General features: G+C 35.2%; 1 protein-coding gene across 7 annotated transcripts in view; it reads left to right on the forward strand.

The window, feature by feature from the left end:
• Positions 1–27,999, forward strand: part of ZMYM4 (zinc finger MYM-type containing 4) — a 128,142-nt gene that overhangs the window by 38,796 nt on the left and 61,347 nt on the right. For 5 of the 7 annotated variants that reach the window (XM_019726488.3, XM_074334377.2, XM_019726487.3 and 2 more), the window contains exon 2: positions 12,001–12,046. In XM_019726488.3, the coding sequence (XP_019582047.3) occupies positions 12,001–12,046 (46 nt within the window). Of the gene's footprint in view, positions 1–12,000; positions 12,047–21,430; positions 21,527–27,999 lie in introns of all 7 variants that reach the window. The other 2 variants (XM_074334375.2, XM_074334376.2) reach the window with 1 other exon arrangement.

The following is a 27,999-nucleotide window of genomic DNA, read 5'->3' on the forward strand; positions in this document are numbered from 1 at the left end:
AAATATGCAACGGTTACATATTTTGAAGTAAGTGGGTGAAACTCATGAGACTATTTTGATAACTAAAATTGAACTGGTGTAATTTGTCTTAAATTAGTATCCACATTCATTTATCTTTTTAAGTTTTAATTTTGTTTTCATAGTATTGATGAAATCCTTGCCTGTAAAGAATAAATATCATAAGATTGAAATCATATCAGTCATCTTCTCTGATTACAATGGTATGGAGCTAGAAATCAATTACAAGAAAAAAACTGAAAAACACACCAGTACATGAAGTCTAAAAACATGCTAGTAAACAATGAATGGGTTAACAATGAGATCAAGGAAGAAATCAAAAGATACCGTGAAAATGAAAATGAAAACCCAACCATCCACAATCTATGGGACACAGCCAAAGCAGTTAAGAGGGAAATTCATAGCAATGCAGGCCTACCTCAAGAAACAAAAAAAATCTCAAATAAACAATCTAACCTTACACCTAAAAAAAACTAGAAAAAGAACAAACACAGCCCAAAGTGAATAGAAGGAAGGAAATAATAAAAATCACAGCAGAAATAAACAAAATACAGTTTAAAAAAACAGTACGAAACATCAATGAAACCAGTAGCTTTGAAAAGGTAAACAAAATTGATAAATCTTTAAGTAGACTCATCAAGAACAAAAGAGAGGGCCGGCCCGGTGGCTCAGGTGGTTGGAGCGCTGTGCTCCTAATGCCGAGATTGCTGGTTCGATTCCCACATGGGCTAGTGAGCTGTGCCCTCTACAGCTAAGATGGTGAACAACAGCTCTCCCTGGAGTTGGGCTGCTGTGAGCAGCCGGAGGTAGGCGTGGGCTACCATGTGCTGCGAGGAGCAGCCAGTGGCTAGCGTGAGTGGCCGGCAGCCAGCGTGAGCAGCCATGGGCTACTGTGTGCTGCTGTGAGCGGCCAACCAATGGCTGGTGACTGACTGCTTCAACCAGGGGTAGAGCAAGGCTCATAATACCAGCATGGGCCAGGGAGCTGTGTCCTACACAACTAGACTGAGAAAAAATGTCTTGAACCGGAGTGGGGGGGAGGTGGAAGAAGGGGAAAAAACAAAAGAGAGAGGGCCCAAATAAATACAATTAGAAATGAGGGAAGTAACAACTGATACCCAAGCAAAACAAAGGATTGTAAGAAAATACTATGAACATTATATGCCAACAAATTGGACAACTTGGAAGAAATGGATAAATTCCTAGAAACATAAAATTTCCAAGACCAAATCAAGAAGAAACAAAATCTGAACAAACTGATAACTACTAAATAAATTGAGTCAGTAATTAAAAACACTCCCAACAAAAAAAAGTCCTGGACCAAATGGCTGCATGGATGAATTTTACCAAACATTCAAAGAAGAATTAACATCTAATTCTCAAAGTATTGCAAAAAGTTGAAGAGGAGGGAAGGCTTCTAAGCCCATTTTATGAGGCCTGCATTACCCTCATACCAAAACGAGATAAAGAGATTACAAAAAGGAAAATTATAGGCCACTATCCCTGATGAAACTCGATGCAGAAATCTTCAACAAAATATTAGCATATGGAATTGAGCAATACATTAAAAAGATCATATACCACGATCATGTGGGATTTATTCCTGGCAAGCAAGGTTGGTTCAATATCCACAAATCAATTAATGAGATACAATACTTAAACTAAATGAAGGATAAAAGTCATATATTCATATCAATAGATGCAGAAAAAGTGTTTGACAAAAACCCAGCATCCATTTATGATAAAAACTCTCAGTAAAGTGGGCATAGAGGGAACATACCTCAACATAGTAAAGGCCGTGTATGACAAATCCACAATTAACATCATACTTAATGGTGAAAAGATAGAAGCACTTAAGATCTGGAACAAGATAAGGATGTTCACTTTCACCACTTTTATTCAACATAGTTTTAGAAGTCCTAGCTATAGCAATCAGACAAGAAAAAGAAGTAAAAGTCATCCAAACTGGAAAGGAAGAAGTAAAACTCAGTATTTGCAGATGACGTGATACTATATATAGAGAACCATAAAGATTCCACCAAAAAACTATTAGAACTGATAAATGAATTCAGTAAAATAGCAGGATACCAAATCAATATTCAGAAATCAGTTGCATTTTTATACACCAATAAAATTAAGAAAACAGTCTCATTCACAATTGCATCAAACAAATTCCTAGGAATAAATTTAACCAAGGAGGTAAAAAAGTTTACTCTGAAAATTATAAGATATTCAAGAAAGAAACTGAAGAAGCTACAAATAAATGGAAGCATATATATTGCTCATAGATAGGAAGAATCAACATAGTTAAAATATCCATACTACCCAAAGCAATCTACGGATTCAATGCAATCCCTATCAAAACAGCAGTGGCATTTTTCACAGAACTAGAACAAATAATCCTCAAATTTATATGAAGCCACAGAAGACCCTGAATGCCCAAAGCAATCTTGAAAAAGAAGAGCAAAGTTTGAATTATATTACCTGATACCAAACTATGCTACAGTGCCAAAGTAGGCAAAACAGCATGTACAGGCGTGAAAACAAGTACATAGATCAATGGAACAAAATAGCCCAGAAATAAACCTACGTCTATATGGTCAATTGATTTGTGACAAAGGAGGTAAGAATATATACTGGGGTGAAGACAGTCTTTTCAATAAATGGTGTTGGGAAAACTGGACAGATACATGCAAAAAAAAAAAAAAAATGAAACTAGACCACTTTTCTGTACTAAAATAAATTCAAGATAGATTAAAGACTTAAGTGTAAGACCTTAAACCATAAAACTCCTAGAAGAAAACATAGGCAGTAAACTCTTTGACATTGCTCCCAGTAATATATATATATATATATATATATATATATATATATATTCTTCTTTTTTACATTTATTTTTATTAGTTTCAGTTATACAAAGCAATGTAATAGTCAGACATTTAAACCCCTCATAAAGTGATAACCCACCTCCAAGCTACCCCTCTGACATCTTATACAGCTGTTGCAATACCATTGACTGCCTTCCCTGTGTTTTGCTCCATATCCCGTGACTATATATACCTATATATTTAATTATAGTTGACATTCAGTATTATTCTACTTCAGCTCTTCAGGTGTGTAGCGCATTGGTCAGGCACCAGTTAATATATTTTTTTAGATATGTCTTCTTGGGCAAGGGAAACAAAAGAAAAAATAAACAAATGAGACTACGTTAAACTAAAAAGTTTTTGCACCACAAAGGGAACCATCAATAAAATGAAAAGACAACCTACTTAATGGGAGAAGATATTTGCCAATGATACATCTGATAAGGGGTTAACATCCAAACTACATAAGGAACTCATACAACCGAACACCCAAAAAACAATCTGATTAAAAAATGGGCAGAGCATCTGAATAGACATTTCTCCAAAGAGGACATAGAGATGGCCAGTAGACATGAAAAGATGCTCAGTGTCACTAATCATCAGAGAAATGCAAATTAAAATCACAATGAGAGGCAGCCAGTTAGCTCAGCTGGTTAGAGCGCGTGCTCTTATGAACAAGGTTGCCGGTTCGAGTGAGCTGAGCCCTCCATAACTAGATTGAAGATGACTTGAGCTGAGCTGCCATTGAGTAGCCAGATGGCTCAGTTGGTTAGGGTACGTGCTCTTAACAACAAGGTTGTCGGTTTGATTGCCGCCTGGGATGGTGGGCTGCGCCTCCCTCTCTTTCCCGCCCGTAACTAGATTGAAAACGGCGACTGGCCTTGGAGCTGAGCTGCGCCCTCCAGAATTAGATTGAAGAACATCTACTTGGAGCTGATGGGCCCTGGAAAAATACACTGTCCCCCAATATAATTTATTAAAAACAAACAAACAATAAACCCAATAAACACAAAAAAACCCACAATGAGATACCACCTCACACCTGCCAGAATGGCCATCATTAATAAATCAACAAGTGTTTGCGAGGATAGGGGGAATATGGAAACCTCATGTTCTATTGGTGGGATTACACATTGGTGCAGCCACTATGGAAAACAGTATGTAGGTTCCTGAAAAAATTAAAAATAGCACTACAGTATGAGCCAGCAATCATGCTTCTGGGTATTTATCTGAAGAAATCCAAAACTCTAATTTTAAAAGACATATCTATCCCTATGTTCATTGTGGCATTATTTACATTAGCCAAGATACGGAACCAATCTAGGTTTCCAACGATAGATGATTGGATGAAGAAATTGTGGTGCATATATACAATGGAATATTACTCGGTCATAAGAAAAAATGAAATCTTACCATTTACAACAACTGGGATGGACCTAGAGGGTATTATGCTAACTGAAATAAGTCAGAGAAAGACAAATACCATATGATTTCACTTATATGTGAAATCTAAAAAAATTGACGAACAAACAAAACAAACTCATAGATACAGAGAACAAACTGATGGTTGCCAGATGGGAGGAGGTTTGAGGGGCTGGGTTAAAAGGGTGAAGGTAAAAAGTACCAATTGGCAGTTACGAAATAGTCATGAGGCTGTCAAGTACAGCATGGGGAATATAGTCAATAATATTGTAATAACTGTATAGTGTCAGGTGGATAGTAGACTTATGGGGGGGTCACCTTGTAAGGTATATAAATGTCTAAACATTATTGTACACCTGAAACTAATATAATATTGAATGTCAACTAATTGAAAAAAAAAAAAAACTAAAATAACCCAAACTTATAGATTCTTAGAAAGAAAATCAGTTTGGGTTTTAAGTTCAATTAAATTTTTCATGGAACTTGAGGGATGAGTAATAGGACATTAATTTCAAAGCTAAATTACTCACTACTTACATCTCAAATCTTATTTATAAATATATAGTTGGACAAGAAGTACTCAAACACATTTAGTAAAAGAATATTATCACAAAGCTAAGTGTTACTTGTAAATTTGTTGTCACCCAGTTGGTGACATTATAGGCCAAACAGGTGTTGTCGAGTCTGTCCATCATTAATCGAGAGCAGTGTTTGTGTTACCGTTTGTACAATGTTAAGAGAATAGTCCCCAGTAGGTTTAAAATAAAACACTTACAAAGCAAAAAAAAATCAGAGAGTCAAAGATAGATTGTCCCTTAATTGATGCTGTACCTTATTAAGTTCAAATACATAAAGAAATTTACATACAAATGAAGAAATCTCTTAGTACAGGCAATTGCACCTGAGTGGCTTCATTGTATTAAATGTTATTAACACATTTAAATGTTTGTTTTAAAAATTACTGGTATATGCCATATAACATCTCTAGTTAATCTTGTTTCCGTACTGTCCTTCTGTTTTTAATGCCAAAACTTCACAAAAGTACAGTTGACCTTTGACCCCCCACACAGTTGAAAATCCATATATAACTTTTGACTCCCCCAAAACTTAACTGTTAATACTAATAGCCTACTGTTGACTAGAAGCCTTACCAGTAGCATAAATAGTCAAGTAACATATTTTGTATGTTATATGTATTCTTACAATAAACTAGAGAAAAAAATGTTACGAAGAAAATCATTAGGAAGAGAAACATACATTTATAGTATTTATTGAAAAAAGTCTACTTGTAAGTAGACATGCAATTCAAACCTGTGTTGTTCAAGGATCAGTTGTACTGTATAATGGTGAACCACTCTGCCTCTCTTGCCAACTTGAACTTTCAGTGACATCAAATTGGTAGTTTAAAAATCAGGCACAGTGGGAGTATTTATACCATGAATATCAGCAAAAGCTAAAAATACATTAAGTACCTAAAATTATATATCCTGGGGGCCAGGTAGACATGTCTGTGCATGAGTTTGGTTTATTATTTTGTTGGTTGTCTATAGACTTAAAGTGATTATGGAGGAAGTATTTATAATGTAAATTAAACTTAAAATATGTCAAGTCTTTATTACATTGTGAATTGCACAGATAATTAAGGAAATTTTTTCCAGTATTGGAAAAATATTATGAATGAATGTTGTTCATTGAAAAGAAAGAGTAAGTGGAATTTCGACGTTCATCTTGGTAATTTCACTTTCATCTTTCTCACCAAAGTAAAAGAAAACATCAACACTCATGTTGTAACTACATCCGTTCATCCATTGCTGTTACAGTTTGGCTGTGGATATAAGAGTTCCCCAAAATATCAACAAAAGCATTCTGTGAAAATGAGTTACACTTAGGTGCCTATCTATATGTCTGCATTCTTTTCAGAGAGTTGGTTATTAAACATTTACCATCACATCATTGGGTAGAATCCGCACAATATTTTAGCAGTAAGAAAAACAGGTAGTGTGCATTTGGGGAACTTAAGTGGTAAGACTGTAGATATAGATTCTAAAACGATAATTGACTTTGCCTCCAGACTGGGTAGCAGGTAGTCTCCTCAGGAAGCCAAATATAGGACCCTCTGTGTGTTTGATGACAATAGTGGAATAAAACTGGTGGATGCTATAGCCAATGAGACTTTAGAAGAAATGCTTCTTTTTGTTTTATTTTCAGTTTTTTTCTCACTTCATTTTTACAAGAAGAGCTGAATTGTGATTTGACTGATAGACAAATATATGTAAGCTGTATTTGTGGCTCATAAACTTGGAAATGTTACATGTGATAGAGATAACAAGAGGGGTATCTTCCTCTCTACAACGTGTTCACTCACCACTTACCTTTTGGGAATGAACTGAAGACAGAAAGCTCTGTTGCTTGTATGTAAACAGTGCAGGGACTACCTCTGACGTCCTGACTAGCACGTGTTCTTCAGGATTAGAGTCCACACTCTGAAGGTGAAGGCATTATATCCCAGACTGGGTCCTGGCAAGTCTTGCAGGGGCCTTATCTGCCATCAGCTTAGCTGCTTCTCCTAGGTGACCCCTCACCCCAGAAACCCAAGGCTCTCCCTTCCTGGGGCTGTCATTTACCCAGAGGCCATTCCCACTCTCATGCCAAGCTCTGCCTTGTTTTGAGCCAGGGAGGAGAGGCAGTCCAGGTGTCATGCACTCTGAATAACCTGTGTCACAGTGAAAAAAAGAAATTTGAGAAGTATTAAAGATGGGGAACTTCTTACCTTTCTTTAAGATGGATTCAGTCAAGGATCTGGGTCAAGTGGTGTCCACATTTAGTCTTCTTTCGTATATACGAGTCTAGTCTACAGAAACGGAAGCAAGATTTCCTTGTTTAAACTTACTTTAAGTGAGGTGTTCCAGATCTGGTACCATAACTCACTGGACAGATAAGACACACAGCATGTTTACATAAGAATGAGCTTTATTGGATTCCTGGTCTATGATGGCACTGTGCACCTTGTGTGTCCATTCTGGACCCTTGTTCCACAGTAGTGTTTGAAGGGTCTGGGGGACCCTACACAGGCAACCCAAAGACAATTCAGGAATAGCTTTTGATTAAAAATCTTGTCTGTCTGTCTGTTTGCCTGCCTACCTACCTACCCACCCACCTACCCTACTTATGGTTTTGTCCATAAAGCTAAAGTGATTAAATTATAGAGGGTGCCAAAAAATGTTATGCACATTTTAAGAAAGGAAAAAACTATTAAAATTGTAATATTCAATATATACTGATAACAAATGATGAATACAAGTCATGTTTGACTTCTGCATTTACAAGAGATGCTCCAACTGGTTACCATCAATGTCCAGACACTTCTAATTATGGTGAACTACTGCTTGAGCAACGTTGACCAAATTGTCCACTTTTTTTGGCACCCCTGGTTTATATACTAGGGGGTCAGGCAGGCATGTTGGCTGATTTGCCTGGGAGTTAAAGGTGCCTGCAGGAAGGTTGTATTTGGACAGCGGAGGCTGCATGCAGAACAGTGGAGCGTAGGGGGCAGCAGGGGAAGAATGGAAAGTACCGCGTGTCTGTTTTCATGGTTTCTTCTGTTTGAATATTCGGTGCCTGAGACATGTACCTGTCATTCAACAATAAATATTTAGCGAGTGTGTACAATATGCCAGACACCATTCTAGGCATTTTGGACATATCAAAGAACTACTCTTAATTAGCTTACACTCTAATAACATGACATGATATATATCATATGAGAAGGAAGATGGAAATGGGGAGATGGACTTAACAGTTAGGAAAGGTAGACTCCATAGTAATCTGTGTCTGCTCTCATTTTGGAATTTTAATATAACTGTGGATTTTTTAAAATGGTGGTCTGTATTTCTGTGGCCTTTTAAACCTGAACTTCTCCACCCTCCTCTCCCCTCCACTGAAGTAGGATTGGCTTGGCTGGGGCAATGGCCAGGACATTAGTTGGACCTCCCCAAGTTTAATTGTTTTGGCATTTTCTCTCTTTCTTCTTTACCTGAGGCTACTGTAAAATAGATCTTGAGGTATATCTTACTTGCAGCTTAGGTCCTTTTCGACTCTTCAAGGGCTAAATTAGCTCCGATCTGTTTTGTGTTGACATGAGTTTCCTTGCACTCAGGTAGCCTGTCTGTAAGACTCTATACTGAGGATTTAGACAAATGTATCTTTAGAGGAATGGGTATGTATGGGCTTGGGGAAAAAGAAACCCAAGAAATTCCTCAGCTTATTTTTTGCTGTTTTTAGCCACTTAGACATGTCACCAGCCAGGGAAAAAATGCGTTCATCAGTTCACTGGGGAGGACATTGGTTGGATTCCCCAACATTAGTTACTCCTTTTTCACATTGTGTAGCAGACAGATGATCTGAGTGAGCTGAGGAGACTTCATGACTTCGTTGTGTAAACTAAACAAGGTAATGCCATCCTCTCTGGCAGAGTAGTTGGTTCAGGAAATAAAGCCTAGGTCAGTGACTGATTATGAGGTGGTCCAGTCCATTAAATGCTCAGGAACATTGATTGCTAGGAACTGTGGACATCTCTCTATTTGGCTATGGTGCGATGCATGGATGAAGCTAAAACTTAGTGGGAAGAGTTGAGAGATGCATAAAGGAGGAGAGCTAGAACACTGGGAAAAATGTGCCTGAAGCTTACCCAATTTCCAGACTTTACTTTCATATGCCAATAAATTCCCTGTAACATTTGAGCTAGTTTACACTATACTTGACCCTTAATGCGGGGGTTAGAGACACTGGCCCTCCCACTCCCCCCACGCAGTTGAAATTCTGCATATAACTTTTGACTCCCCCAAATCATAACCAGAAGCCTTACCGATAACATAAACATTCGATTAAGTCTATATTTTGTATGTTATATATATTATACACAGTTTTTAGACTAAAATAAGTTAGAGAAAAGAAAACGTTGCTAGCAAAATCATACAAGAAAATAACATTTACAGTTTTTATTGAAAAAAATCCATATATGTGGACCTGTGTAGTTCAAACCCATGTTCAAGGGTCAACTGTATTTTTTTTAAACAGCTTTATAGAGATATAATTCATATGCCATGCAATTTATCCATTTAAATATGCAGTTTAGTAATTTTTTTTTTTTAACTATTTTCACAGTTGTGCAACCATAGTCAATTTTAGAACATTTTCATCACCCCAAAAAGAAACCCTGTACCCATGAGCAGTCATTCTCTATTTCTTCGCCACCCCACAGTGGTCAGCAGCCACTAATCTGTTTTGTCCCTGTAGTTTTGAAATGTACATCCAGGGTCAACAAAAGGGACTTACTGGATGATGTTGTATCTATTTGTCAACAAACGTATAAATGGTTCGGCATCAAGGGGCAATGTTGTGGTCTTTGTAGTTTGTTTTCTATTTGAGAGGGAGGTGGGAGAGGTAGGAAAACAGGGTTTGGTTTTTAACTATAGAGGAGGAAATTTAATACTGGAATTTTGGCCATTCGGCAGCGTGTCTGCTCAATTGTCAGCGCCTGATGTCCTTCCCATCTAGGTTTCTTCATTTATTCTGAGTCATAGTCAGTTGCTGATATTTCTTGTATTCAGTATAATTTTAATTAACGTATTTCATTTTCATTTTGTTAAATATTTTCATAGTAAAATTTGAATGGTCTAAATTCCAGATATTCTTTTCCTTTTAGAATGTGGAAGTTGTCGATCTTTTGTGTTCCAGTTTGCAGAGAAGTGTGATGTCAGTCTGGTTCTTGTTTCTTATAGAACTCAGTCTTATCTTAGTCAGGAGTTAGGTTTTATAATCAGCTCACAAGATGAAATGGTACATAGTCCAAATTACCTTAGAAAAATCTCGTTAAGTCACTCATAAGTATAGACATACCACCCTTAGTAATATCATAAGTACCATTTTTTTTCTTACAACATTGAGTATGATTGTAGTTTCTTTGGTTGAGCACCATGTAAAGTGTCTCGAGGCAGTGTTGCACAAAAAGTGCATTATTTTTAAACACTTGGATCCCTCTCTAGTGCAGAAAAGTGCTGTCATTATTTGGCTTGAAGAGTCTCATCTCCCATTTCCCTTTGATTCTGGAGCATAACTCATTGAATGAAATGGTAGGTAGAGTGGCCTTTTACTATTTCTTTCCTTTTCAGTGTTTATATAGTTGAATTCAGTTATATTAAATGTGTTTTTGAATCATCTGTACTATAGTTTTCTTTATTCCTCTTGTTTTCTTTTGGAATTCTGAAATCTCACCAGGATATCTTTTTTTTCTTTTCATTTCCTCTTTGGTATTTGGTGGGGTCATCCTATCTCAAATATTCATATTTTTAGTTCAGGGAAATTTTCTTGTATTATGTTACCTCTCCATTGTTTTCTCCTTTGGGGATGCCTCTGAGATTGTTGTTTTCTATTGGTTAAGTCTTTCATGTTGTCATATAAAATACCTTTGTCAACTCTTTGACTTTCTGTTTTATTATTATTTTTGAAACTGATTAAGAACTTTGTCAGTAGCCTGTCCAATAAAATTTTTATTTTTGCAGTCATTTATTTGTTTCCAGGTATTCTCTCATGTATCCTTTTCATGGCCATCCGTGTTTTAGTTATTTGCATCTTTAGCCTCTCAGACATCTCAGATCCCACTTAAAATACTTTTTAGAAGTTTCTTTTCTGTAAATTAATTTTTTTTTTTTTCCTGATGTGGTTGTTCTCTTTGTTCACTTTGAACCTTATCTTGCACGGTAATTCTTTCAGAAGCCTGGGATCCTTGGTTGTCTGTTCACATTTATGAATATCAGATACTGTTTTTTATAATAGCTAGCTATTGTGTTTCCTCTGCAGATGTGTAGGTAGCTACCTAGTAACTAGATTGTTCTTTTCCCCTTAGAAATATTTCTCCCTTGAATGGGTTATAGTAGGCAAGGTTTATCAAGAAGCAGCCTTCCTTAGCCTTTCTTGTGTTCTTGCCTCAATGACAGGTAGGGCAGGGAAGCAGGAAGCTGGAATACTCACATTTGGCTGAATTGAGTAGACCTTTAAAGACCAGGAATGGAGCATGCCAGTGTCTTCAGCTTCTGGGTGGAGTTGCCTCTGCTTTACTTTTAACCACCCCCCAACCCGTGTCCCTTTTAAAGGTCTGAAATTATCTCACACTTGGCTTTACTTCTGTCTTAGGCCCTAGCATTAAAATAGCAACCATCCCTGTAACGTGGCTCATTTTCATTTAAAGAGCAGCAGATTTCTGGCTTTACTTTAACTTAAGAGCAAAACCGGTTGATACTGATTGTTATGTTCAGTTTTGATGCGATGTTTTGCATAGTTCTCAGTAAGTATTAGTAAGTTCTCAATAAGTGTTTGTTGAGAACACTTACTGGTTTTGTTTATTATTATTATTATTACAAATATATGTGATCCTCTAGTGACATGAAAGTGATTTTTTTTAAAAATAAGGTTTTTTAATAGAGAAGTCTCTCTTCAATTTTGGTTTGTGGATTTTGGCCTGAACTTTTATTTTTTATAAATTCTATTGTATTCTATTTGGTGGTGTTTTTGTTTATGTTGTTGTGTATTTGTATACTTTTGGTTGAAAATCATAGCTCTTGGGGGAGTCATCCTTCAAGTATGCTAGAAGGATATGATAATAATGTTATTTTTCTTCTTTTTTTTGCTCTTTCAGTTCGAGCAGAAAACTGGTGCAGTGTTTGATGAAATTGTAGAGAACTGTAAGTACCATTTTTGAAAATAACAAATCATGTCTTTAGATAGATAATAAGTGTAAGTCTAGATAGAGCATTTATCTATAACAGGGCTGATTAATGTGATGATCCAATTTGATTTAGTTTAGATCTCATCGTACTGTTAGTATTTTAAGCAAGTTAATCTGAACTGTAAGTCTTACTCTTTTTTGTAAGTAAATGTTGGTGCAAAAGTAATTGTGGTTTTGCAATTTTTAAAACAATTTTTTTATATGCAATTATTTTTAACCTTTTAAACCGCAGTTACTTTTGCACCAACCTAGTATTTTATTCTCAGTCATTAATGTTGAAATACAGCCACACTTTGTGTATGTGTGAAGTACATAGAAGTTTATACTTACCACTTAAAGGTTTCTGCTTTGTTTATAGTCTCTTAATTTTCTTTCTGTAGTACATGATTTTCTTAAAAAAAAAAAAAAAAAACCCATAGAAAACCTCTGTTTATTCTGATTATAAAAGTAATACATTCAATTTTACAGTATGAAAATGAGTAAAACTGAAAAGCCTTTGTCTTTACCATTCTCCAAAGATAACCAGTTTTAAAAATTTACTATATATCTTTCCAGACTTTTTTTTTCTATGAGTGTATATCTATATATGGCGGGAGAAGTTTATGTATGTGTGTAGGGATTATATGAATACTGTTCTTGCTTTTTTCATTCAACTGCTAGACATCTTTCTGAGTCTGTGAATTTGGGCATATTGCCTCCTTTGTAATGGCTACTCTATTATTGTATGGCTGTACTATAACCAACTTCCCCTTTTATACATGTATATATTATTTTTAATTTTTCACTATTACAGGCAATATTGAGTATGTGTTCCTATACACATCTTTGTCTACTTGTTGAAGTGTTTTCTATAGTTTAAATTCTAAGAATAGAATTGATGAATCATCAAAGGATATGTATGCGCTTGTTTATGAAGGGTAAATTTTGTCATCTAGAATTCCTAAGTCAAGGGAAATATGCATTTATTTTTTATTTTTTTATTTTTTTAAAATTTACTTCCACCAGTAGGATATTTGAGTACCATCTTTCTCTTTGGAATTAGTTAATATTTTTGAGTGATAACAGTTTTTAAACTATATAGAGAAGTAACTAGTTCTCCTGATCTTTAGTGGATTTAGTTGTCCTTTTTTATACATACAAGCAACAAAATTAGACTCCAGCTTGCTTATCCAGAAGAAACTTTAGAAGTATACTGGGGTATTTCTTAGAATTTAGGACGGAGGTATAGAACAAATTTCCCCTAGGAAACTCACTGAAAGGAAATCATGGGCCTGCTCTATCTAGTGCTACCAGAAAGCAGTTATGTTCCAGTGACTTGCATTCTTTCTGTATATCCATTTTAAATTTCAAGTTCCTAGGAAAAATATTATGATTGTGCCAGCTTGGATCTGGTACAGTCAGCTGTACCAGGGTGAACCAATCATCTGTGGTCAGGGCAAATACGGTCAGAAGGTAAAATGTGGCTGTTAGGAGGTATTCCTCAGCAACTACTACTCACTTTCACCGTGTAGTTTTTGATTACCTGCTTCTGGACATGCCTTCACTCAAGTCTGTATACTATGCAGTAATAGAAATTAATCAGATAGCTTTCGAATGAAGGTTTTAATCGGATGCTTTGTTTATTAAAGATGTTGCAGTAACAACTATCTTAAAGTGGTAGCAGGAATCTAACCAAGCTCTGTACTTGGGTCCCTGACTCAACATTTGGGGTTTATGTTTCTGGTACCTGGTGTAACAGCTCCGCAAACATTTTTGGGCTAGAGGTTTACAGCAGGTGATTTTATACCGAATATTGAGTGTAAATAGTGCGGTTAAAAATTGCCCTGTATCTCCCCCTTTCTGGTAGTTTATCTTTCAGGGGCTGCTGAAGGCTCTGGAGGCAGAGAATTGACTAGCTTGAAAGGGCTAACTGGCCTCTCTCCATGAAGGGATTCAGGAACATAGGTACCGCTAGAAGATAAAAAGGCAGACTGCTGCATAGATGATATTCAGGAAGCATCTGATTCCAAAGATGGTCATTCAAGGCCTATCATTTATTTTGTCTTGAGGCCTGTATTTAGAAATATGGAGATTAACTGTTTCTCAGGCAAACAGTGTCTCAAAATGTCTAGTATAAAACTAGATCTACCATGTAATCAATGACCAAGGGGACCATCAGGACATGGGGCTTCGAATATTTGTTTTGTAGATCAAATTCAGCCCTCCTCGGGTATAGCTTTTCTGAAACTTGCAGCAGAATGTAGTATCTGCTAATTGTTGGCACACATAAATTGACAGAGCTTAACCCCATTGATGAGAAATTTGGGGAATTTGGTTTAAACATGAGAACGCTGAGTTGACTTTCCAAAGATGCAGTGTTTTCAGTGAAAGGGATTTAAGAGAAAAAAGCCTTCAGTATTTCACGCAAGTCAAAAGAGAAAATAGGCTTGTCCAACTTTAGTTTATCATTTGTCAGGAGAATTTGTGCTGTGGATTTTTAAAAATACATGGTGATAGAGGAAGTGACTGATACTGTGGATTATCCTAATTTATGTTCCCTTAACCATTGGCAGTTTATGTGAAGTTCAAAAGAAGTTCAGGTAGAATAGAGAAATTAAAACAGACAAACAAACATTCAGACAGTTGCTTCCTTAAATCAAGGACTAATAAGTAAATGGTTCTAAGGTAACCAACCACCTGGTCATTCACCAGTGGTTAATTTTCTTACTGATGAAGTTCATTGAACCTGACAAACTTGCCAACTTTGAGAGGAAAATAAGAGCATTGCTGATTTGCTGAAGTACAGTTATTTGGATTCAAAAAATTTTTCATATTATTTTGATTACTTTCAATGTACCAGTTTTATTTGTGGAAAACTTTACATGTATTTTACAAAAATCCTAATAACAAATTGTATTAATAGATTAGGTTCACCTATGTATAACAGAAATACAATAGAAATTTATATTTCATGTGAAAGAAGCCCAGATGATAAGATGGCTCTTGTTATGAGGAACCCAGGGGCCTCCTGGCTTTTTGTATCACTTCATTAGCAAATGATTGCCATTCCCTGGTATTCTGAGATGGCTGCTGTGGGATAGGGAGGAGGACAAAAAGCCATACTTCTCAACAGAATGAGCCTTTTAAAGAACTTTCCTAGAAACTCTACCTTTGTACTTTGGTTTACCTCTTCCTAGCTATCCTAACTTCAGAGAAAACTGGGAATTGTAGTTAATTGAGCCCATTGTTGCCAACAATAAAATCAAGGATTTCTTAGTAAGGAGAAGGGGGAGAATTGTTACTAGGTATGCTGTATCTCCCATAATAACCCTCTAGATGAGGATACTACAACTGTCTCTGTTTTACCAAGGAGGAAAGTAAGACATAGAGACATCATTTGGCTTTTAAATGGTGCTATCAGGATTTTAATGCAGGTTTACCTAACTCCCAAGCTGCTCCTTTTAAATCTTTTGTGACCTATTTCTGAACTGTCCCCTAGTTCACTGAAATCATAGGTTTTTAAGAATAATAATTGTTTGCTAGAAATAAAGGAATAATTGTAAAGTAACTCGGAAATATTTAATGAATATTAACCATGACAAGTTTTTGTGGCTGCCTATGGAGTATCAACATCAGTTTGTGTTTTAATTGTATCTGTCATATCAATGCAGCTCAATTTTTAAAAGAACTGATAAGTTGAAAAGCTTTTTTGCTTTGTTTTGACCTCAGAGCTACTTAAATATTTCTGTTTACATGGTCTATTGCTTCTATCGCTGAGTATTATTTGGGTCCTTCTAATATTGTGAAGGAATTATCTTCATGAATATGTGGAAACCAAAGCCTAAAGTCTTCTTTGGGGATGTCAACATAGGTACAAAATTGAGATGACCTTAACTAAAAACACCTTACTGTGCTCAAGAACTACGTAGTTTATTAAAGGAAAACAATCTTTTTGAATTAAATTATATAAAGTTTTGAATGAATAAAATGGACTAAACTAATTTTTGCATTATCTCTATTGCTGAAAGTTATATGTTTTTGCAAACAATTTACACCCCTATTTTAAGGTTATTATCTTTAAAATTGAGTGGTTCCAGAGAAACTTTGACAACTGAAAGGAAGATATAAATTGTATGTGTAGTTTAGTTCAATATGAGAGACTGGTAAAGAGTAAAAGTATGTTGCAAATCTTTGAATATAAGGTGATTCCAAATACAGGATTCTCACCCATTTTCCCAGTGAACAATCTAAAAACTACAAATTTTGCCATCTAGAGTATATCTCTTAGACATAGGGATGAAAAATTTCTATGAATCATTTGGTAATTATATACATAATTAAACCTCATTGTGTTTAATACTGTGTTTCCCCAAAAATAAGACCTAGCCGGACAGCCAGCTCTAAAGCGTCTTTTGGAGCAAAAATTAATGTAAGCCCCGGTATTATATTATATTATATTATATTATATTATATTATATTATATTATATTATACCGGGTCTTACATTGTAGCAAAATAAGACTGGGTCTTAGATTAATTTTTGCTCCAAGAGACGCTTTAGAGCTGATTGCCCGGCTGCGTCTTATTTTCGGGGGAACATGGTAATATTTACTTAGAAAATACTGCTTTTCTCCCAGTTATTTCATGAAAGAATTTTAAGTATGTGACGTGCATATTTTAGTGACTTTATCATCACTATTGTCATTTTGTAAGTCAGGTTACATAATTTTGTAGAGCCTACTATCTAAACTGTTTAAAATAAAATACAGTTTTAATTTGCATTATGATTACTGGTATGTTCTGTTTCACAAGCCACCTCAAACTTAGTGGTGTAAATTTATTATGCTCTTGGATTCTGGGGCTTATGTTCAGAAAGGGTATACTGGATGGAGATGCCTTGTTTTGGCTCCACTCTGCCTTGGGTCTTGGCGGAGAAGATTTGGGAAGCCCAGTGGCTTGGTGTTGGAATAACCGGGACGCTCATTCACTCATGTCTAGTCTGGCCTAAGAGACTCATCCTGGGACTGATGACTTGAGCACCTATACAAGGTCTCCCCATTGCCTCGCCTTCCTTGGAACATGGTAGACTCAGGGTAGTCGGACTTTTTTTTTTTTTTTTACAGTTGGTCAGGACTCCAAGCAAACAATAATTCAATGAATAAGGCAGAAGCTGCATTTTTTCTGACCTAGATTCAGAAGTCACACAGCATCTCTTCCACCACATTCTTTTGGCTATAAGCAAGTCCTAAGCCTGCCCAGATTCAGAAGAGGATATAGAACTCACTTCTTCATAGGAGAAGGAAGGGTCAAAGACACATTGTAGAAAAGCATGTACGTGGGAGATACTGTTGCAGCCATATTTGGAAAATGCAGTCTATTGTCACAGCGTGTAATCCTGTCATAGAATAATTTATTCTAAACCAAAAGATGGCTTTAATAAAAAGTCATCCTCTAGGTCTATATTTGGATCGTCATAACATTAACTACTTCCTGTAATACATAAACACAGCTGCATGAATCTGATCATGTGTGATTTTTTTTTTTTTTTTTTAAGATTTTATTGGGGAAGGGGAACAGTGTGTATACTTCCAGGACTTTTTGTTTTCCAAGTCAAATTGTTGTCCTTTCAATCTTAGTTGTGCAGGGTGCTGTTCAGCTTCAAGTTGTTGTCCTTTCAGTCTTAGTTGTGGAGGGTGCAGCTCAGCTCCAGGTCCAGTTGCCAGCTGAGCTCCAGGTCCAGTTGCCTTTGCTAGTTGCAGGGGGCTGCTAGTTGCAGGGGGCGCAGCCATGCACCATCCCTTGCGGGAGTTGAGGAATTGAACTGGCAACCTTGTGGTTGACGCGCTCCAACCAACTGAGCAATCCAGGATCTCAACGGCAGCTCAGCTCAAGGTGCTGTGTTTAATTTTTTAGTTGCAGGGGGCACTGCCCACCATCCCTTGCGGGAGTCGAGGTATTGAACTGGCAACCTTGTGGTTGAGAGCCCACTGGCCCATGTGGGAATCCAACTGGCAGCCTTCGGAGTTAGGAGCATGGAGCTCTAATCGCCTGAGCCACCGGGCCGGCCCGGTCTTTTGTCTTTTGAATTACAGTTATTTTAGTGGGAAGGATAGTGGCATCTCATTGTAGTTTTACCTTGCATATCTCTGCTGACTAATGATGATGAACATCCTTTCAATGTGTGTATTACTCATTAAATTTTCTTTTGTGAAGAGTCTGTTCAAATCTTTGCCCTTTTTAAAATTTTGTTTGTCTTTTTATTAAATTGTAAAAGTTGTTTATATATCCTGGATACAAGTCTTCTGTGGTATAGATCAATATGTAAATATAGATAGGGATATTTCTGTATCTTCACTATTTATATCTATCTATATTTCTCTTTCCATATACATCCATCCACCCATCCATCAATTCATGTTTCTATTTATTCTGTGGGTTGCCTTTCCGTTACCTCAGTGGTGTCCTTTAATAAGCACAAGTTTTTAATTTTGATAAAGTCCTATATTACTTATTATTATTATATTTTTGCGGTCTGTGTTGTGTTCTGACTAAGAAACTTATCCCAAGATCATGAATATTTTCCCAAGAAAACTTTGTAGTTTTACCTTTAGCTTTTATGATTAGGTTTGTCAACTATCTCAAGTTAGTTTTTGTATGTAGCATAGTGTAAGAATCAAAATGAATAATTTTTGTATGTGGATATCTATTTGTATCAGCAACAGTTACTGAAAAGATTATTATTTCTGATTGATTTGTATACAAATCAGTTGATCTGTATGTTTGGGTCTATTTCTGGACTCATTCTGTTCTGTATATCTGTCCTTGAGCCAGTACCACATGGTTTTGATTAGTTTTGTAGTAAATCAGATACGCTGAGTCATATTTTTCAAAATTGTTTTGCTATTCCAGATCTTTTGTATTTTCATGCAATTTCTTAGAAGGAGTTTGTAATTTTCAATTAAACAAAGCCTCCTAGGGTTTTTTTTTTTAATCTTTTTTTTTTTTTTTTTAAGATTTTTTTATTGGGGAAGGGGAACAGGACTTTATTGGGGAACAGTGTGTACTTCCAGGGCTTTTTTTTCCAAGTCAAGTTGTTCTTTCAGTCTTAGTTGTGGAGGGTGCCGTTCAGCTTCAAGTTGTTGTCCTTTCAGTCTTAGTTGTGGAGGGCTCAGCTCCAGGTCCAGTTGCCGTTGCTAGTTGCAGGGGGCACAGCCCACCATCCCTTGTGGGAGTCGAACCGGCAACCTTGTGGTTGAGAGGACGCGCTCCAACCAACTGAGCCATCGGGGAGCTCAGCGGCAGCTCAGCTCAAGGTGCCGTGTTCAATTTTAGTTGCACGGGGCACTGCCCACCATCCCTTGCGGGAGTCGAGGAATTGAACTGGCAACCTTGTGGTTGAGAGCCCGCGCTCCAACCAACTGAGCCATCAGGTGCCGTGTTCAATCTTAGTTGCAGGGGGCAGAGCCCACCATCCCTTGTGGGATTCGAGGAATTGAACTGGCAACCTTGTGGTTGAGAGCCCACTGGCCCATGTGGGAATCGAACCGGCAGCCTTCGGAGTTAGGAGCACGGAGTTCTAACCACCTGAGCCACCGGGCCGGCCCCCTCCTAGGGTTTTGATTGGGATTATGTTCGGTCTATAGATCAGTTTGAGGAGAACCAACATCTAAATAATAGTATTTTCCAATTCATGAATATGATATGTCTTTCAGTTTATTTAGGTCTTTTTTTCATTTCTTTCAGCAATATTTTATAGTTTTTAGAATGCGAATCATATATATTTTGTTATCTCTATGTATCTTAAATTTCTTATGCTATTGTAAATGAAAGTTTTAAAAATTAAATTTGTTGAATTATAATGTACAGATAATAAAATTTACCATATTTAAAAATCGTTTTTATTTTAACTTCTCACTCTGAACTGGAGGTTTATAAAATGAGTTAGTAGAAATTACTCAACTCTGTTCTTAAAAATTGTTTTGTCCATTCCATTCCTTTGTATTTACATATCCAATTTAGAATCAACATGTAATTCATACAAATAAGCCACTGGGACTTTGATTGGAAGTGGTTAAGTCTGCAGATTAATTTTAGGGGAGAGTTAACATCTTAAATATATTGTGTCTTCCTATCCATGAGTATGGTATAGTGCTTTATTAGGTCTTTAAATCGCTAAATAATTTCTAAATTATTATTCAATTTCTAAATAATATTTTATAGTATATGTCAGGAGATATTGCATATATTTTGTGAAATTTAGCATTCCTGATTTCTTTTTAATATTTTGTCTGGATTTTTTTGTGTATGGATAAATTAAGGGACAATATTTCCTCCTAGAGATAGGTAACCAGTTATTCCTTTCCAAGTCAGTGAGTAAAAATCCATCTTTTACTTACTGATTGGAAATGTAATATTTTTATTTTTTATTCTATTATAATGATTTAAATTGTTTTAATTAGTTTTAATTGATTTTTATTGTCTTTGTAGATGCCCTCTCAGGTTAAGGATCTTCTCTCTTTTAATAACTAAAAGATGTTTTTCATGAATGAATATAAAATTTTGTCAAATGTTTTCTCTTAACCTGAGACCATCATGTTATTTTTTTCCTTTATTGTGTTAATGTGGTGAATTGAACTTTGAATATGAAACCCACTTTGCATTCATAAATCCTTTGTCATGATTTATTATTTGTTTATATCTTTTTAATTTTAGTTTTTTAATCACACAAAAGTATATTTATTTTTAAGTTGGTTGACCCTCTGTATTTACTTAGTTTAAATGATTTGAAATTAAAATGTTCTAATTTTCTTTTTGATATTAGCATCCTTTTTATTTCCTCAATTATTTATTAAAAATAGGGAACTAGCAGTACATGAACACTACATGTCAGATATTTCATGTTGCTTTGTCTGCTTTTGCAATTCACGCACCCAGATACATTTTTCTGTTTTTAATAGTTTAATATTTAATTTCAAGAAGTCTTAATACTTGAAATAATCTCTCCAATTTAATTCAACAAACATGTATTGAATGCCTACAGTATGGTATGCCAAGCACTATGCTATTTGGTGGGAACACAGATATGAGATATTTCTCAGTTCTCTATAAGTATTTGTGAAAATCAAAGACATTCAGCACCAAACATTGATGTTTTTGTCTTTACAATATGAAGTTTGTACCATCAATTCAATTTTTAGAAAAACAATATTTTTTCCTGTAGTTTTCTTTGTTTTGTTTATTGGTTTTTTTTCATTCCCGTCCTTCACCCTTTCCCCATTGGCAGCCATCAGTCAGTTTGTTCTCTATATCTATGTGTCTGTTTGTATTTTGTTTTGTTTATTCATTTGTTTTGTTTTTTTTAGATTCCACATATAAATGAAATCGTATGGTGTTTGTCTTTGTCTGACTTATTTCACTTAGGATAATATCTTCTAGGTCCATCCATGTTGTTGCAACTGGTAAGATTTCATTCTTTTTTAATGCTGAATAATATTCCACTGTGTGTGTGTGTGTGTGTGTGTGTGTGTGTGTGTGTGCGCGCGCGCACGCATGTAAACGGTGCCAAAAAAATGTATATACATTTTAAGGAAGGAAAACTATTGAAATTTTAATAGTCAGTATATACCAATAACAAAATATAAATACAAGTCACATTTGACTTCTGCAATTACAAGAAGTGCTCAAAGTGGTTACCATCAATTTTTTCCTTTCTTAAACTGTGTATACATTTATTTGGTACCCTCTGTGCATGTGTGCGTGCGTGTGTGTGTATACCACATCTTTATCTGTTCTTGTATTGATGGATATCTAGGTTGCTTCCATATCTTAGCTATTACTAGTAATGTTGCAGTGAACATAGGAGGGATATATCTTTTTGAATTAGTGTTTTTGTTTTCTTCGGATAGATATCCAGAAGTGGAACTCCTGTATTGTATGGCAGCTCTAGTTTTAATTTTTTGAGGAATCTCCATATTGTTTTCCATAGTGGCTGCATTAATTACAATCCCACCAATAGCATACAAGGGTTCCCTATTCTCCACACACTCACCAGCACTTGTTTGTTGATTTATTGATGACAGCCGTTCTGACAGGTGTGACGTGATATACTATTGTGGTTTTAATTTGCATTTGCCTGATGATTAGTGATATTAAGCATCTTTTCATATGTCTGTTGGCCATCTGTATGTCCTCTTTGGAGAAATGTCTATTCGTGTACTCCGCCCATTTTTAAATTGGATTTGTTTTTCTGGTGTTAAGTTCTTTATATATTTTGGATATCACCCCCTTTTTGGATATATTATTTGCAAATATCTTCTCCCATTCAGTAGGTTGTCTTTTCGTTTTGTTGATGGTTCCCTTCACTGTGCAAAAACTTTTGTTTGAGGTAGTCCTATTTGTTTATTTTTTCTTTTATTTTCCTTACTTGAGAAGGCATCCTAAAACAGACTGCTAGGAGTGATGTCAAAGAGTTTACTCCGTGTTTTCTTCTCTGAGGTTAATGGTTTCAGGTCTTTATGTTTTCAATCCATTTTGAGTTTATTTTTGTATATGGTGTAATAATGTGATCCAGTTTCAATTTTTTGCATATATCTGCCTATTTTTCCCAGCACTACTTTTTTTTTTTTTTTTTTTTTTTTTTTCCAGCACTACTTTTTGAAGAGACTGTTTTCACCCCATTACATATGCTTGCCGCCTTTGTCATAGATTAATTGAACGCATAAGTAGGGAATTATTTCTGGGCTCTCTATTCTATTCCATTGATATATATAGCTGTTTTTATGGCAATACCATACTGTTTTGATAATTGTAGCTTTATAGTATTGTTTGATATCAGGGAGCATCATGCCTCCCACATTTTCTTTGGCTATCTGGGGTCTTTTATGTTTCCATATAAATTTTCTGATTAGTTTTGATTTAAAGAAGAATGCCATTGGCATTTTAATAGGGATTACATTGACTCTGTCTATTGCTTTAAGTAGTAAGGATATTTTAACAATATTAATCCTTTTAATATAGTGCAATGATATCCTTCCATTTATTTGTATCTTCAGTTTCTTCAATGTTTTATAGTTTTTACAGTACAGGTCTTTCATCTTGTGTTAAATTTATTCCTAGATGTTTTTATATGTTTTGTATCTTTTTAAATCCATTTGTTAATATTTAGTATTTATGCTGATATTTTAAGCACCTATGTTCATGAAATATTGGTGTATAGTTTTCTTTTGTTATCATGTCTTTCTCTGCTTTTGGTTCCAGGATAATACTGGCCTCACAAAATTAGTTAGAAAGCACTTTTTTCTTTTGAATTATTTGCCAAAACAATTCATGTAAGGTGGGATGGGTATGATATTTTCCTTAAATATTTTATTTAATTTACTGCTGAAATCATTTGGGCCTGGCACTATTCTGATTTTCTGTTTCTTCATTGTCAGTTTTGATAATTTGTACCTTTCAAGGGATTTCCTTTAAGTCAGCACAGTCCAATAGAACTTTCTATGATGATGGAAATGTTCTGTATGTACACTGTTAAAGTATAGTAACCACTTTCTACCTGTGGCATTTGAGCACATGAAATATGATGAGTGCAGAACTGACGTTTTAATTTTATTTAAATAATCACAGGTGGCTGGTGGCTTACTGTATTGGACATTGCAGATCTAACCTGTCAAATTCATTTCCATAAGTTAGCAATTTTTAATTTATTGGTAGTATTTGAAAATTCATTTGCTATAAATTTATTAAAATATTTAGTTAATTATTAGTCTCTGTGAAATCTTTAGTGTTGTTTCTTCTTTCATTCCTGATGTCAGTAATTTGTGTCTTCATCATTGTTGTTGTCATCTCCTGCTGCTTTTTTCTCTCTCTCAACTTTTTCTGTATTTTTTATTAATGTTTTAAATGTAAAGCACACAAACTAAATTTTACCATATTAATCATTTTAAGTGTATAGTTCAATAGTGTTAATTAAGTATATTCACATTGTTGTACAACCAATCTCCATAACTCTTTTCATCTTGCAAAACTGAACCTTTATATCCATGAAACAGCAACTCGCCTTTCCTCTTCCCTTCAGCTGTGTCAACCACCCTTTTACTTTCTGTCTCTATGAATTGGACTACTCTGGGTACCTCATGTAAGGGGAATCATACAGTGTTTGTCTTTTTGTGACTGGCTTATTTCACTTAATGTAATGTCCTCAAGGTTCATCCATGTTGTGGCATATGCCAGAATTTCCTTCCTTTTTAAAGCTAAATAATAAATACTCCATTGTATGGATATACTCCATTTTGTCCATCAGTGAACAGACATTTTGGTTGCTTCTACCTTTTAACTATTGTGAATAATACTGCAATGAACATGGTGTACAAATACCTTATTGAGACCCTGCTTTCAGTTCTTTTGGAATGGTATGGTAATTCTTTTTCAGATTTTTGAAGAAAAGAATAGTCATACTGTTTTGCTCTAACGGCTGCACCATTTTTCATTCACACCAACAGTGCACAAGGATTCCAATTTCTTTACATCCTTGCTAACACTTGTTTTTGATAGTAGTCAGCCTAATGGGTGTGAGGTGATAGATACCTCATTGTAGTTTTGATTTGCATTTCCCTAATGAATAAGGATGTTCAACATCTTTCGTGTGTGTGTTTACCATTTGTATCTTTCTCTCTTGTCTAAAGGTTTATTACTGTTGTTCTTTTCAAAGATCTTGCTTTTGTTTTTATTAATTTTTCTCCATTGTTTTCCCATTTTCTATTGTGTAGATTTTTCTTTTACCTTTATTATTCCTTCTTCTACTTTGACTTTAATTTGATCTTTTTATAGATTCTTAAGGTGAAGTTTACGTCATAGATTTTTAGACCTTTTCTTTTTTAATGGGAGCATATAAATCTATAAGTTTCCTTCCAAGCATTTCTTTTACTGCATGTCCCAAATTTTGGTAAGTTGTGTTTTTATTGTCATTCATTTCAAAATACTTTCTAATTTTCCTTATGATTTCTTCTTTTACCAATACTGCCTTTTTTTAAAAGAAGTATTTTGTTTTATTTCTAAATATTTGGGGCTTTTCTAAATGTACTTTTGTTATTGAGTACTGGTGTAATTCCATTTTGGTCATAGTAGACATTCTGTAAATTTCCATTATTTGATATTTTCATCACTTACTATATGATCTATGTTGGTGATTGTTCCATGTGTACTGGGAAAGAATATGTGTTCTGCCATTTTGGGATTAATATTTTATAAATGTCATTAGTTCCAGTTATTTGACAGCATCTTTTCAGGCCTTTTATATTTTTACTGATTTTTTGACCATTTATTTGTTCAATCAGTTACTGGCAGAGGAATGTTGGATTCTTCACCTGTTATGGACTTGTCTAGTTTTGCTTTTGATTCTGTCAGTTTTCAGTGTTCTTCATTCTCTTGAGGAGATCCAACTTTCTTTCAGCTGTCTTTTTCCTTTTATCTAAAGAACTTTCTTTAACATTCTTGTCAGGCAGGTCTGCTGGTAACATATTCTTCAAGCTTTTATCTAAAAATATTTTTATTTCATATTCCTTTTAAAGATTATTTTCATTTGTTATAGAATTCTAGATTGACAGGAGTTTTTCTTTTAGCACTTTTAAATTCAGTGACTTTGGAAAAAAATATTCATCTTCAAATACCTATCCCAGCAACTCCAATTAAACAAGTTAGCCTGCTTAATACTGTATCACAAGTGTGATACTCTATTCGTTATTTTTCAACCTTTTTTTCTCTGCTTCTGTCTGTATACGTAATTTTTATTGCCATCTTAGTTTCCCTATTAGTATCTTCTGCATTGTCTAATGTGCTATTAATCCATCCAGTCAATTTTTCATTTCAGATTATTACATTTTCAGTTTTTGAAGTTCCTTTTTTAAAAATACAGTTTCTGCTTTTCTCCTCAGTAAGTTTATGTTTTTCTTTAAATCCGATCTCCCCCCCCCCCCCCCCCCCCCCCCCCGTTATGGCTGAGGCTCTGCTTTTACAAATGTGTAATAATTTTTGCTTGGATGCTGGGTATTATTAATGTTACATTGTTGAGTGTCAGATTATATTTTCTCCCTTTAAGGAATGTTGAATTTTATTCTGACGTGCAGTTAGTTTGCTTTGGGTCAGCTTGATCTTTTTGAGACTTGTTTTAAAACCTTGTTAGGGCAGCTTTAGAGTTGACTTTACTTTGGAGTTAATTTAGCCATACTTCTTATTTGTGACTTTTCAGAGGTGTTCACTGATTCTCCCAGGTGTTTGACAAGGTCTCTTTCTTTTTTAAAAAATGGGCTTGAATGTTGAGAGCATGTTTAGGTTCACAGCAAAATTGAGGGGATGTACAGAGTTCCCATTACCTCACGCAAGCATAACCTCCCCCACTATCTCATGTGGGACTCACTGTTCAACCAAAGAATTTCTAGTGGTCTTTCTTTGGTAATCTGACCTGGAAATACCAGCTGCTTCATTTTTTTCAATCTCTTAGCTCCTCAATTTATTGAGACTGGTGTGCCCTACTTGAATTTTCCCTCTCTATATAAAGTGTTTGATAAATGTTCCCAGGCAGAAAGCCAAGGTCAGTCACCTCATTTGTTTCCATTTTCTCAGAGATCACAGTGTTGGGTTGCTTGTTGTCCATACTCTGAATATATTTGTTTCATACATTTAGTTATTCACACTCGGAGGGTTATTCTGGTACCAGTACTGTGCCACGGTTAGAAGTGGAGTTTTATGATCAGTGAATTGTATAGCTAATGTCTAATTTACAATCTCCATGTTACAAATATTTTGGATTTAACTCAAAATACTTCTAACATAGATAATTGTCCTAAGGAGTTTTCTTGGCCTATTTAACTCAATATGTGTTTCTAGTATAATGTTAATTGTACTATGTGAACTACAGTCAGCAGTATTCCTGTAGGTCAGGGGTCAGCAAACCTTTTCTGTAAAGGGCCCAAAGTAAAACTTTTAGGCTCTGTGGGGTGTGGCCAACAAATAATGGTCTCTGATATAGTCTCCTACTTCACCTTCATTCTTTTGTCTCCTTTTTCTATTAAAAATGTAAAAACTATTCTTAGCTCAAGGACCATCCATCCCTTGGTCAAGAGGCTATAGTTTACCAACCCCTACTATAGATAAAGTTGTCCAAGTAGGATTTTTTTCTTTGTTCAAGTCTCTATTGACCATTGTTGCAGATGTTTAATGAACTCATGAGAGTAACAAAGAGAAATTATAAATTTACTGATGCCATTGAGGGGGGGGGGGAAGTACAAGATACTGTTTCTACAGTTTTAAAGTCCTTACAAAAGGATTATTTTAACGTTACATTATAAGGGTTGGGATAAAAAACTAAGTTCAGGACTTGAACAGATCCTTATTTATCTGAGTCAAAAGGGAGATCAGCTAAATCTAGTGTGGCAAGAATGGAGAAAAGATGAAAATTAAACATTTCATTTTATAAATAGCATAACTATGTTACAGAAAGTTTGGAATTAGAAGGAATATAGCAGGAATGTTTTGCAACTGTAAATTGGGACACAGTTGGGCCCGTCTTCCCATATCTCTGTGGCATTGTGCTTCTGCAACTACTGGCATAAATTATTTTGAAAAATTATTACTTTGTTAAATTTCCATTTTATTCTGCTTACAAAAGTAATATGCTTTCTGAAATATTGAAATACTATGAAATATGTAAATGTTTTACTCCATTAAAATGTATAACATTCTGTTCTAGTGATGTGCTTCAGTTTTAATAGACCCTGGACAGTTTTTAGGTACATGTTGAATGTATTAATTTGAGATCTCTCTGATCTTATTGATCGTTTCTTTCAGAGCACTATAAATATTATTGAACATTCAAAAAAGTAAACTCTGTTGTCTTTAGTTGTCCTCATAGTGAAGAACAAATGGTTATCTGCTTTAT

Source organism: Rhinolophus sinicus, chromosome 14 (genome assembly GCF_057876585.1).
Source record: "Rhinolophus sinicus isolate RSI-liver-muscle chromosome 14, RSI-T2T, whole genome shotgun sequence".
Lineage (NCBI taxonomy): Eukaryota > Metazoa > Chordata > Mammalia > Chiroptera > Rhinolophidae > Rhinolophus > Rhinolophus sinicus.